The sequence below is a fragment of the Labeo rohita genome, chromosome 5 (assembly GCF_022985175.1).
Source record: "Labeo rohita strain BAU-BD-2019 chromosome 5, IGBB_LRoh.1.0, whole genome shotgun sequence".
NCBI lineage: Eukaryota > Metazoa > Chordata > Actinopteri > Cypriniformes > Cyprinidae > Labeo > Labeo rohita.
In genome coordinates, this window is record NC_066873.1 from 30,283,507 (window position 1) to 30,298,170 (window position 14,664).

At 36.7% G+C, this 14,664-nt stretch overlaps 1 protein-coding gene across 2 annotated transcripts in view; it reads right to left on the reverse strand.

Moving 5' to 3' along the window:
* unc5db (unc-5 netrin receptor Db) overlaps positions 1-14,664 on the reverse strand; it is a 167,671-nt gene that overhangs the window by 80,046 nt on the left and 72,961 nt on the right. For both annotated transcript variants that reach the window (XM_051110440.1, XM_051110439.1), the window contains exon 2: positions 6,531-6,746. In XM_051110440.1, coding sequence (XP_050966397.1) covers positions 6,531-6,746 — 216 coding nt within the window. The remainder of the gene's footprint in view (positions 1-6,530; positions 6,747-14,664) is intronic.

The window sequence follows — 14,664 nt, forward strand, 5'->3', positions numbered from 1 at the left end:
TACAGAAAATTTAAAACAGCGATGTAGGACGATTTTGAAGTTAGAGAAGAAAATGAGATGGGATAGGGTTTTTCGACATATCCTAATAGTAGTGAACCGGAATACACAGAGTTCACGCAGAGCTAGACAAGACGAGCATTTGAGGTAAAAGTATATAAAGGACCGAGGTTTCCCAGCAGAACATTGCCCAAAGCATTACACTCCCTCCGCTGGCTTGCCTTCTTCTCACAGTGCATCCCTGGTGCCATGTGTTCCCCAGGTAAGTGACACCCACGCACCCGGCCATCCACATGATATGATAGAAAACGTGATTCATCAGACCAGGTCACCTGGACAGGGGTCAGCATGGGCTATGCAACCCCATACGCAGTAAACTGCAATGCACTGTGTATTCTGGCACCTTTCCATCAGAACAAGTATTAACTTCTTGAGCAATCTGAGCTATAGTAGCTCATCTGTTGGATCGGACCACACGGACCAGCCTTCGCTCCCCACATGCATCAGTGGGCCTTGGCAGCCCATGACCCTGTCGCCGGTTCACCACTGTTCTTTCCAAGGACCACTTTTGATAGATACTGACCACTGCAGACTGGGAACACCCCAAAAGAGCTGCAGTTTTGGAGATGCCCTGACCCAGTTGTCTAGCCATCACAATTTGGCCCTTGTCAAACTCGCTTAAATCCTTAGACTTGAGAATTTTTCCTGCTTCAAACAAATGAACTTTGAGGACAAAATTTTTGCTTGCTGCCTAATATATCCCACTGCTAACAGGTGCTGTGATGAAGAGATAATCAGTGTTATTCACTTCACCTGTCAGTGGTCATAATGTTATGCCTGATTGGTGTGTGTGTATATATATAGCAGAAAAAGCACAGTTTTTTAAATATCTGAAAGTACACTCTTAATATCAGTCAGCCAAGCATTATAATATGACACTACAGTAATAAGACATAGAATATAAGACACAGACATAGAATTTTAGTAATTAGAATTACTTAGGACTGGTGGAGATGCTTAAGATATTGTTGGTCATTCCGTGTTTCTGTATAAAAAAAAAAAAAACAAAACAAAAAAAAACAATATTACTGATAAGTTAATAATAACAACAATAATACTATATGAGTTCTACTACTAATAACAATATAAAATGCACTAAGGATTATTGAGCTTAAACTGCATTCGCTCAAACTGATTTGCTGAAATCAAAACAGGGAAGATAATAGATGAGCACCAGCCAATGAGATTGTCGTTTGCGCATTAGTTCCACCCACTACTTGAGAAACTGAAGAATTCCAAATGAACTTCATTGTTTTGACAGGAAAATACAACAAAGAATATCGTTTACATGAAATGTGTCAATTCTGGATGGTATGTTCGACTCTCGCTTTCTTTGCATGTATGTGAGAAAAAGTGCTCCCGTTTGCCATCACACTAGAGTTTACGGTATGTCACATACAGGTATACTGTACATCCATTGAGATGAACATAAAAAAATAGCACAGATCGCTTGACAGAGAGTGAAACTCTGAAGCGCTCAGTCAAACTTCTCGGTGAGTGAAAATATATCTGTGCTAAAGTCCTACTTAACATTTAACTTACATACTGGTGAGTAAAATGTAAGAATTTATTAGTCAATGGCTATTGTTACACATCCTTTAGTCACTCAGAGTAAAGATGTAGTTGCATATGTGAGTGATTTACTAGCATTGTAGAGGATTGAGTGTGATTGTGTTGTAAAACAAAAATGTATCTGCAATAAAACACTGACATTTATGACATGAGTAAATTATTAATAAAACTAACTTTCTGCCATTATTAAACATTTTTGTCACATCCCTACTTGTGCCTGAACCCATTTGAGAACAGTTTTAGAGAAATATGCACCAAGGGAAAACTTTAAATGAATTAGATAAAGACACACATTTGAGCTGATCAACACTGTCATCCATTTGTTTATTTACCAAGGAGAAAATCAGCTATATTTATCAGCTATAAACATGACAGCCCCTTCTGCTGCCCTTCTGTCGACTGTTTTCTGTTCCCAACATAAGCTAGAATGAAAAACAAAACTGGCTACGTGATCTTAATTTGTTCCTACAATAGCAAACAAAATCCAAAAACTAAAAGTACGAAAGTTTCAGTTCAGGCTTTCGTCCAACAGGTTTGGACTGGTATCTCTCGATCTTCACCTGGTCTAAACTCAAGGGCAATGTGTTGCTGCTTATCTGTATGCCTGGTAAATAAGAGATCTTATCTTGCGCTTGCGATGACATTGAAGACCCATGCTCTAATCAATAAAATCCAATTCTTTGTAGATCTGTGGCTCTGATTAGCGTCCTTCTAATCCAATCCCCGTTTTTGTCATCCATTATGGTGGCATGGTGGGGTGCTATAAAGGATGTCGTTATCGCTGGTTATGAGTTTAGCACTGATGTAAAGCTGGCAATGCGATTGGCCGAATGGAGACTTCCTCTGGCTCTTCTAATTGCAAATCCACTTGGGCCCAGACTGATACATTTCATCGCCTTGGCAACACTGCAGGCAGTGAACCTGGTAATGGGGGAAGTATATTCTCAGGGGAGGAAATTACTGCTTTCCATATTGTAGCTGGACAGAGCAAAAGGGGAGCAAGGAATGGTAACCAACCTGTCCTAAAAATCTGCTGTAAATCTATTGCACAAAAGATAGCAAGCTAGAAAAGGAAGCGAAACATTTAGTGGAATGAGCATGTGACGTCCAGAACCTCTTGGATGCTATTATTTCGCTCATAAAATGTGACTGCTACAGTTGTTCATTTATGACCACTCAACCTGACTTATATTTGTAATGATGATATGTCCTCTGAGAGCAACAGTATGATGAATCTGTGTGCAGAGACACGTGAAATGCAAATGCTCAAGGGTGCAGAAACAGGGACACGAAAACATGTTGCAAAGTCTTGAGCATGTATGTACAGTATCGAGATGAAACTGAGATTAGAAAGCAGAAAATCTGTGATAAATCGGTCTGGCAGATCACCAGATGAAATCACCACCTAAACCATAAGTCACCTCATTCTTCACTGTGGCCAAAGGACAGGGAAGAGACAGTGCGGCTTTCCAGGCCAATTTCTGAGCATATAATCAATGTAAAAGCAGAAATTCAGACATCTTGAGACATTCATTTCAGTGATTACATGCTCACTGTAGCGTCCTCTTCCTGTCTTTAGCCACCAACTGAATACACCCATATCGGAATATGTATTAAAATAATTGCGTTATTAAAGTCATTTTTGAACATAGCATTTTGTTTGGCAACGCATCTACCGAATGTGACATGGTGACAAGCAAGTTTGCCTAAACTTCTCTGACTTTTCCCATATGTAGTACGAAAAAATAATTTGTTGTGATTTTTCATTTTCCCATTATCATGCCCTCAACAATTTCACAGCACAGCAATCACACAATAATGAACTTCCAGAAGCAATTAAGAGGCTTTTCCTGGCACATAGCCTTCATGTGAGGCAAACACCTATGTGGACTAATCATGGTGTGCTTCAGAGAAGCTGGTGGATTAGGTTTTTATTTTTTGGTAATACAAAAGCTGAAATCCTCTAATCAATGCACTGCCAAGTGTGTACCTCTGACAGTTCCTGTAATTCATCCTGCTGGACACTATTATAGCTGACAAGCTGCCAAGGAAACATGAAATGAATTTTGCAGAACTTACAAAACAGTACAACAGCTGACAAGTAGAGGTGAGGAAAAACAAAAATGAGATATTTTTAGCTATATTTTTATTCATATTTTTAGACAAATAAAAGATTCATATTTTAGCACTGGTCATTGCATGCTCAATTATTTATATTCAACCAAAATCCAGACTCTGAACAGGCTAAAAATACATCTGTGCAAAGCACTGACACCCAGTGTAGTTGAATAAGAAACAAGTAAACAAACAGACTACAATTCCGATTCACAACAGCCATAGTAACAATAAAGAATCTCAATGTTATTGTATCATGACAGATGTCGATATAATATCGCATTGCCAAATCACCCCAACCGTGAACTTTATTTATTCATGAGAATATCACAATGAGCATCTAAATCTCTCCTGTGATACAGACTAACTGGGAAATAACCAGCTGTAGTGTGAAGATGGTGATACATTCTGAAGCAATTTATGGAATAAACTTCTCAGATTATATAACAATGAATACAGTTAACAAAATTAACAAACTGCCTAATTAAATGTCCATTTATTATATTCATTCCTTGTTTTTTTTTAGCTTTTTCATAAAAAGTAAAATACAAAACAGAAAAATATAGAAAAAGGGGAAAAGATTCATTAAGGATCTAACAGGTAACAGATTTAAAGGATTAGTTCACTTTTAGAATAACAATTTCCTGATAATTTACTTACCCCCATGTTATTCAAGATGTTCATGTCTTTCTCTCTCCAGTTGAAAAGAAATTAAAAAAAATTGGGTTGAAGGTCACAATGCCATAGAAGAACCTTTTTTGTCTACATGGTTCCACAAAGAACCTTTAACATCTGAAGAATCTTTGTGTTCTTAGAACGGTCAGGTACAGTTCCAGTTGTGCTTCCACCTGAGCCTGGTACGGCACGGCACGATTACAAACCGTTCTCAGCCTGGAATTCTCGGCACGGTTAGACAACTGTGCTAAATGTGCTGATAGAGTGTGTATTCTAAGCGGAAGCGCGCTATTTGATCAAACAGCCAAGTAAACAGCTATGCTGTGTTCATAGCTCATGCATTAATGCTGTCAATAAATGTGGTATTTTTCTAAAGGAATTTTACCTTCTGTGTCCGTCTCCTTTGGCATGCATATCCCCTCAGCATTTGTTGGTAACGTTATACCTGTCGTTGCCTTCTGTTTATTTCATTTTTTGCGCCAAGAGTTTTTCCTTTTTATCTGATCATCGTCCATATTGCTGTTTACATTACAATCGCGTTACCAAGGCACGACTGACGTATTTGTATTTACATTCCAAAGAGTTCCGTTATCAGCACCACAGTGGAAAATGAAACCGTATCCATGCTGACTGGCCCGGATTGGCACGGAATGGAACGGTTAAGCAAAGAGAGCGGTTTGGCCCGATAGTGGAAACGCGGCTAATGGTTTTTTGTGGAACCAAAAATGGTTCTTCAATGGCATCACTGTGAAGAACCTTTCAAAGCACCTTTATTTTTAAGAGTGTAAGTGTCTTACGTAGTGAAACAATCCGTCATTTTTTTATAAATTTGTATCCTTTTTAACCACAAATTCTTCTTGCAAAAGCTCGAAAGGTGACATATTATGTAGGTGGAATACAAACGTGCAAAACAAGTCAAACGCCCTTTACAAGAAAAGTTTTAAACAACAATGTTGGATGATTTTTAAGTTGGAGCAGAAAATGAGATTGAGTTTTTCAGCCTACACTACCTTTTTGCTCCTATTGAAGTCCACTATATGGAGAAAAATCCTGGAATGTTTTTCTCAAAAAACGTAATTTCTTCGCAGCTGAAGAAAGACAGACATGAACATCTTGGATGACATGTGGATTTGTAAATTTTCAGGAAAATTTTTATTCTTGAAGTGAACTAAGCCTTAAAGTGAATCTGAACTGGAGGTGAACCTATAGGCCTGTATGGACATACATTAAAGGGGTCATCGGATGCAAAGTTCACTTTTACATGTTGCTTGAACATAAACGTGTGTTGGCAGTGTGTGTACACAACCACCCTATAAAGATAAAAATCCACCCAGTGGTTTTTATTTAATCTGTAAAAATAATTTCCCCTTTTTCAAATCAAGCCATTCTCAGCATCTTGTCTGTGTGATGACACTGACAGAGGCTGCTCCCACTGGCGTCTTACCTTAGACCCACATTGAATGAGCAGTAACAGTCCAATCACCATTGTTTCGATGCCAGAACAGGGACGTAGACAAGAATGGCTCCTAAATGATTGAGGTGTTGTGTTGTTGGATGTAATAATGAACGTAGTGGTCTTCATTTACTCTCGACATCTGAGCCGCTGAAGATGCAATGGATTACATTTGTTTGTGAAGGGAAAGCACCTCCAGATCTAAACAAATGCATCTATGTTTGCGCAAATCATTCGTGATCCAGCTTCACTTACAGCAGAAGTGAGTATAAGGGTTTTTTATTATGAATCTTTGCAATCGCCTTTCCTAATAATGTGCTAGTTAGCAAGTTCGTGGCTAAAAGTAAACAGGCTTGTCACTCCACAGAGAGAAGAGAGGGGCGGGGCGAGCACAGCTCATTAACATTTAAAGCAATCTCAACCAGAACAGGTTGATTTTTGCAGAGCTGATTTTGGCAAGGTAAAAAATGTGTTTTTTACACTACCATTGAGAAATTGGTATGTTATAGAGCGTGTTATAGCATGTTATAGACTTTTAAATGAAGACCCTAAAGAATCATATCAACTTGTGGAAATTGGGCATCCGATGACCCCTTTAAATATATTTTGGAAAGAAATGATTAGGTGGACGGCAGCAGCATGATCATATGTGTCTTACCAGTGTTTTGATCCATGTACTCTTGTGCGGTATGCTGGTTCTGATGGACCCATTCCCCGTTACATTTGAAGAAGATCTGCAGGGCAGGAGTCGCACGGCAGCGCAGCTTGATTGGGTTGTTTTTGATTATGTAAGCATCCTCGGGCTCTTGCAGGAAGTGAGGTAATGTCCCACCAACAGATGACAGAGAATCAGCAAGGGCATCACTGACAGCTCCTGTGAAATCAATTAACGCAGAAATGAGTATGCTTCTCTAACACACTTTTTAATTTAAACTCATAAACTTAATTTTATGGCATTTTTTTTAATCGATGAACACCCCAGACACATCATTTGCATGTGTGCCTTTGTACTTAATTATCTAATGAAAAATAATACCAAAAAATAAACTTCTCAACATGGTCTGCATTTAATACAGTTTCAGGTTTGTACATGCACTGCTTTTCCTCTGGGAATGTTCTGAGCTTCCCATTGATTTTAAACTCAACGCCAAAGAGACAATTCCACTAAAACAATTCAAGCCATTTTCTACTTTAAAAACGCATTAGCTTTCCCTGAGCGCTTTTGTGATGAAAAGAATAAAAGAATTAGCGATGGAAGAAAGTGCGACTGATTGCTTTGTGTTTGACTGATGAGCTAAAATGCATCTTAGTGCAGAAGAAAGTGAGAGCACTCTTCCTTGGGCCGAGTGTTTGTTTTATTTTTCTTTCTTTCTGCTATCATTCTTTTTAAAGGATAGGAGAATAAAACAGCAGACAGACCAATAGAGATAGAGAGAAGCGATATAAGAGCGATAAAGGCGGTGTTAAGGATGAAAGGGAATTAAGATTTTATTTGGAGATATTTACTTGCCATGTATGCCATCTTAATTGCAATTGCATACACCATCTCTGACACTCTGGATAAAACTCTCCACCCATGAGAGACCAGCCATATATAGTTTTAAATACTGCAAAGTCTGTCAGATGTGTAAAATCCCATGAAAGCCATTAAACGAGCAGCTAATTCAGCTCTGCCCACTGAAATCTAATAAGACTTTCATTTTTTACCACCTCCTACATTTGCTGTCATGTGAAATGGAAAAAGAATGTATGCATACACACACACATTTTAATAATGTAGATACTGCAAGAGAACATACACTACTGTTCAAAACTTCAAAATGTTTTTATATAAATTAATATTTTTATTCAGCAAGGATGCTTTAAAATTGTTTCAAAATGACAGTAAAGATACTTATTATGTTACAAAAATTATTTTTATAAAAGATGTTTCCACAAAAATATTAAGCAGCACAATGGTTTTCCACCATTGATGATAATGAGAATGAGAAATGTTTCTTGAGCACTAAATCAGCACATACAGAATGATTTATGAAGGATCATATGACATTGAGGACTAGAGTGGTGGCTGCTAAAAAAATACGGTATATAATAAGAAAACAGTCATTTTAAATTCTAAAAAAAATTTTATTTCAGTTTAACTTTTTACTGTATTTGTGATCAAATACACTACCAGTCAAAAGTTTTTGAAAAGTACGATTTTTAATGTTTTTTTTTTTAAAGAAGTCTCTTCTGCTCAAGCTACCAAGCTGGTATTCATTTGATCCAAAGTAAAAATAAGCAAAAACAGTACAATTAAAATAACTTTTCTATTTAAATACATTTTTAAATGTAATTTATTTCTGTGATTTCAAAGCTGAATTTTTAGCATCATTACTTCAGTCACATGATCCTTCAGAAATCATTCTAATATTCTGATTAGAATAAAAAAAATATATATATTTATTATCATGTTGAAAACAGCTGAGTAGATTTTTTTCAGGTTTCTTTGATGAATAGAAACTTCAGAACAGCATTTATCTGAAACTGAACTCTTTTGTAACATTACAAATGTCTTTAGCATCACTATTGATCAATTTAAAGCATCTTTGCTAAATAAAAGTATTAATTTCTATACATTTTCATGTGATACTGAAGACTGGAGTAATGATGCAAAAAATGTAGGAATACTCACAGGAATAAATTACATCTTAAAATATATTCAAATAGAAAGCAGTTATTTTAAATAATAAAAATATTTCACAATATTACTGCTTTCGATGTATTTTGAATCAATAAATGCAGGCTTGGTGAGCAGAAGAAATTTCTTAAAATAAAAAATAAAAAAAACATTAAAGAATACCCCATACTGAATGCAAACTTAATTATAACATGAAACAGAAAAAAACCCTAACTGGTAGTGCAGCAAGCGCAGACAATAAACCACCACCTCATACAGCTAGATACTACCACATAATCGACTAATAAAAACCCACAGCAGAGTGACCCGGTGACCTCCGGCGATTTAATTGCAGTCACTGTGCAGAGCTGCGTTCAAGTGTCATCTGTCTAGCTTGTTTGTGAAGAAATTTAGTGTTACAATTGCCCCTGGTCTCCGCTACTCAACTACAATCTTTAGACAAATGCACTGTGATTAAGAGAAAAGCAGAGAGCAGCATTCCCCTCATCTTACATGATTTTCTAGACAAGCTTTTAAGAGGGGCAAAATTGCTGAAGAGTGGACACGATAATGATGTATAAAACAAAACATGCCAACGGCACTTTAACCTCCAATTAAAAAAACGTTCGGTGCTGAACGCTCCATTTCTGAGTATAGAAAAACAGCTTTGAAGAAGCAGCAAAGAAACAAATGGCATTATTCAGAGTTATACTCCCAGGTGGGTGATACCTAGTTCACGGTGAAGTGCATTCGGGGCTATTTGCAGAATCACCAAGCGGAAAAGGAAAGTCACACTAGGGATGTCACGGGAATGTCACAGATCACCCCATGGGTAAGAAGGCAAAAGCAGGAAATCTTAGATGCACAATATTACACTAGGTTTCAAAGTTCAAGGTACAAAACATGGAGCTCACTCTAAATAATTCAAACTGAAATGTTACTCTGCCTCTGCAGATGTTTGCTGGCAGTCTCACAGCCGACAGGAATTTGTCTTGGTTGCACAGAGCAGAGGTAGACAGATTCCCTGGAAAACAACATAGAATTACATCAGCATTTTTAACTTTAGATTCTTCATGACTTCTGGATGCTTTGTCACCTGTGACTAAAATCTCAACTTCCTCATGGAGAGGGTGATAAGACCTTGAGTGACCATCTTTGGTGTCAAAATCAGTTCTTAGCTGTTTTCTCGGTTCATTACGGGGGGCAAAAACAGCACAATTTTAGAAAGAATCACAGCTCAACCTTTTTTCAGTTCATTCCATGCATACGCACTTCCAAAAGCTTGGTCGGGATAACAAATGAATTTTAATAAAACAGGCCTGTGGTTCAATCACATGCCATCAGGTCACTTCCATTGTGTAAAACCATCAATATCCACTGTATTCTGCTCACAAGATAAAGGGAGAAAGGAGGACACAATCCCACTGTGCAGTGTTGCAGATAGGTGGGTGACAAGATGAAAATTGTTTCATGAGCTGAATACAACGACATCACTTCCCTCCGCTATAGAGGGTCAATGGTAGAAAAGGCAGCCGCAACCTTTTGGACGGAATTCATTATTCTTCCTTGTAGATCTGCCAATCTTTAAAAGCAATGCTTAATACATGCATTGCCCTGCTGTATTTGCTTATTTTCAATTCATGCAAATGTCTGCCCTCAGCGTCACATGGTATTTCTCTCATTTGATTGTAGTATTAGAAGAACACTTCTTTATGAATAGTCTGGTCCTTTCTTCACCAGCAAAAATCCCTCACATCCGGTGTACAAATTTCAGTGATGAATAGAAGGAATAACCTGAAATGACTCCAGATCCATCTGCCAGCTGTTGCTGTGAAGAGAGCCTAAACTTTATTTCACCCAAACTGCCTTGCAATGAATTAAACATGAATCAGACACAGCAACGTACTAAACTTTAGCAAAAAAAAAATATGATGAAATAATAATCCACAAAACACTTTGAAAGTTTTAAAAGCTATAAGCAGCAATTATGCAGGAAAGAGCAGATATAGGAGTTATTATAATAAAGTAAATGGAACACAAGGTGAAGGTTAAAACCAATTCTTATCAGTATGTTTAGATTTTTGACCTCTTGCTCTGTCATCTAAATGCAAACCTGTATTGATCTGTACAAAACTGATACCATCAATTTATTAGTACAGCAGAGCGGCTTAAAAATGCCCTTTTACATTACAGGCCAATAGGTGAATATGCAAGATCACTTTGTACTTTCACTTTGTCAGCGTATATATAGAAGCAATTACATGACTAGTGATTACTGCCGGTTCAACAATACAGTGAAAGGCATTTTAAAGAGACAGTTCACCCATAAATGAAAACTCTGTCATTATTTATTTATTTACGCTCATATTGTTGCTGTCTGTTTTTTCCCCCCATTTAAAAACAAAATAAATTACACACATATACATAATATACATTATACATATATATATATATATATATATATAAAGTATATACTTTTTAACCACAAATGCTCATCTTGCACTAGCTCTGAGCTGCACGTCTACGACTTCACACATTGTGTAATCATGTTGGACAGGTCACATGCGGTTAGTTACTTGTCTGTGTACTTTGGTTCAAAAAGCTTGGGTAGGGCGAAAACATCTCATTTTCTCCTCCAACTTCAAAATCGTCCGACATCTTTGTTTAACCTTTTTTGTAAAGAACGTTTGACTTTCTTTGCACATTCGCTTTGTAAACACAGGTTCGGTACTTCCACCTACGTGACCTTTCCAACATGGTTAAAAAGTATATGAATTTTTACTTTTTTTTTTTTTTTTTTTTTTTTTTTAAATTACTGATCCTTTCTCTAGATAATGAGATGTCTGGCAGTAGGCGGAACTAATGAGCAAACGGCAATCTCATTGGCTGGCACTCACCTATTATCGTCCCTGTTTTGATTTCAGCAAATCAGTTTGAGCGAACCCAGACAATGTGAATATTATTCATGCAGCAGCTCATTAATCCTTAGTAGTAGTTTTGTTATCTTATCAGTATTATTTTTAGTTTTTTCCCTTCTTTATAGAAACACTAAATGACAAACAATCTCTTAAACACAACCAACAGTGCAAAGTTCAGTTAGCATGACAAATATGCATTCATATATGGTTATTCTAACTACTAAAGTTTAATGCTAAATTATCAAAAATTTACTAGCCAATAGTGATCCTATTCCCAAGGTGTCCGGTTGATAATATTTACAATAATTTATTCAGTTTGATTGGTGTCTTTGACATTGTCCCACGGCAACATTAAAATAATGTGTACAATGTTTTGTAATAATAATTCATTCTATTTAGTGTCCATTTCATTTATTTAACATCCAAGTTATTTGAAATATTTGAACACAATAGTTACTTTCCCTGGTAATTAGTTACTTTTTTAATGATGTAACTCAGTTACTAAGTTACTATTTGTGAAAAGTAACTAGTAACTACACTGATTACTTTTTTAAAGTAACATGCCTAACAATGCACAAAACCTTTGCATGGTCTTTGGTGCATTTTTGTCATTTGTATGGAAAACAATACGAGTATGGGTAAATCATGTGTAACTAATCCTAGAGTTTATCTTCTAGGATTCAGTCCACATCAAGTTCAGCAGCAAGACAAAACAATACAGTCGACCATCGTAAAACACGCCCAATTATAAACACCTTCCCATGTGCAAATTCAATGAGGAACAGTAATGAAGTATAAAAGAATGAAAGGGGGTGTAGAGGTTAATGGGCTCATGCATATCTCTAACTGGGTTTGAGTTCACACTGATTCCCAGAGTGCTAATTGTTGGCCTTATCCTTTTAGCAGTGCCTGCACACTTACTGCAATAAAAGGTAATGGATAATTGGAACAATCCATGCTCTATAAAAACAGCAAAGCCAATTCTGGCTGCTTCTCCTATGATAGATGAGCATAAACGCAAGTACTAATGACTCTAACAAGCAAGCCACCAATAAGTCATTCATTTTCTCATTATGCTAGTTAATTTTAATTCAGCCTCTGCAATGAACGTCCACAGTTTGCAAAATAGTTAGCAGACAGGGAAGAGGTAAAGAGTTGCATAATAAACGAATTCAGGCGATTCATATAATGATGTACATTTCAGTAAAGACTGTGAAAAATGCATAATGATGTGTGTTTATCACACTCTTACAAAAACTGCAAACCATGAGGTGAGGCGGCATCGCACAAGCTCCCCAGAGCACTATGTGTTGTTTCTTTAGTGTTGTTTATTTTGTGCATTTTTTGCTTTCAACTCATCTCTCAGTTCATTACATATAGCATGATATCCTCTATTATGATTGTTAATTTGCAGCCTTGCCTGTCTCTAGTGAGTTTTAGCCTTTACGACAGTGATGACTTACTGTATTTATTTTTTCCCTGCTGGATTTCTGTTTTAACTCTGCCCTATATTTTCCTGCAGATTTCTTAATTCTAAAAATCTTAATTCATTTAATCCACCTAAAACCTAAAACAAAAAAATTCTGACTACAAATGGAATATTCCATACGAATAAAGTAAATGGATCTTCTGAAAAAAATAAATAAAATTTTGACTTTTATATGTCGGTATAGCAGCATTTCTTCTGTACAAACACAACATGTTGATGATGCTTGAATGTTGTCATTATGAGTCAGTGCAACACTAAACCTCTAGTTCTAATAATCTCATAAAGCACATTTCCAAATAGCTCATAATGTGTCAGCAATTCCCATGCCAGCTATTTTGGCCTCTCCGGCTTCCTGTAATGAAAGCACATAGAAAGCAGCTTGGCTGGTGGAAGTGGGTTACATGGAAATGCATTTGACACATGAATCCTCATCACCAAGTAGCCACTTGATGTAGTTACACATCACTGTTTCAGCACATGCATCAAAAGCCCCTGCCCTTTAAAACCATGTGCTTTATTTTCACACCCAAGCCTCTCATGGATTTGTGAAGAGGCTTTGACACGAGAGGAGGAGAGTGTGTGTACAAGTGAGCATGGGGGGGTTTACATGGTGAGCACTCTGTTGGATTTCAGCAAGCTGAGAATTTTAAGGCAGAAGTGTCAGAAAGTGTCAAGATAATCCCAGCTAAGGTGAAAGGATGAGAGTGAGAGAAAGGGAAAGGAAGTGTGAGAGAGGGGAAGTGAGAAGGAGCTGAAAAGGGAGGGAGGCTTTTGGGTTATAATTGAAGTCTCAAATATCCCTCCTTCTGTTCACTCAATCACGTATGCATGTACACTCTCTCTCTGTCTCTCTCTCTCTCTCTCTCTCTCTCTCTCCCTCTCTCTCTACAGAGATCAAGTAAAAATATGGAAGAGAGTTCTGATTAACAATTAGGAAAAATATTATTATCATTAAAATGATTAAACAAGATTAAAATGATTAAAGATCCCAGAATCACTTACTGAAGCACTACAATTTTTAACCTAAATTCAACCTAAAACTTTAAACTGCATATGATCCTCATAAATAAATGTCATTATGGTTCTAGTAAATATTAAACTTTTCAGCTGGTTTTCACTATGAAACAGCAGTGATGTCAATTAAATCCAGGCATAAGGTTAAAGGTAGTTATACACAGAGATTGCACTGAATTATGAGTGAACTATCCCTGTAAAATGTAAGCATCACTGATACTTGAGAAGTGGGACAAAACAGGATGAAATATTGAAAAAAAATGAAACTACATTTTTGTATCTTACATGTACTAAGCTACTGAGCTATGCTTTTATTCAACTCTCTTTTTTAAAAAAAAAAAAAATCAAAAATATGGTGACTTCACGTTGAATGTGAACTCTGTCAGAAAAATATAGGGTACTGACATCTGACGGTGTTGACAAATTTGGCATTTCTTTTGCAAAACAAATGGAGTTCATGTAGTAGACTTTTTGTTTTCTCTGTTGATGCTAGATGCCAATAGAACCTGCTTCAGGAGAATAAAATGATCTAAACATTTTTAAATAATTTTTTCAGAAACTGGAAGACAGCGTTGACGTATCATGATTGTGACAGGAAATATCAACATTAGGATTTAAAATATTCTAAAACTATTTAACTAGAGCCTGTCTGACACTGATGTACTCTGCAGAGGTGGAATGTGGCAAGGGTGTCAAGTTAGAGTGACAGATG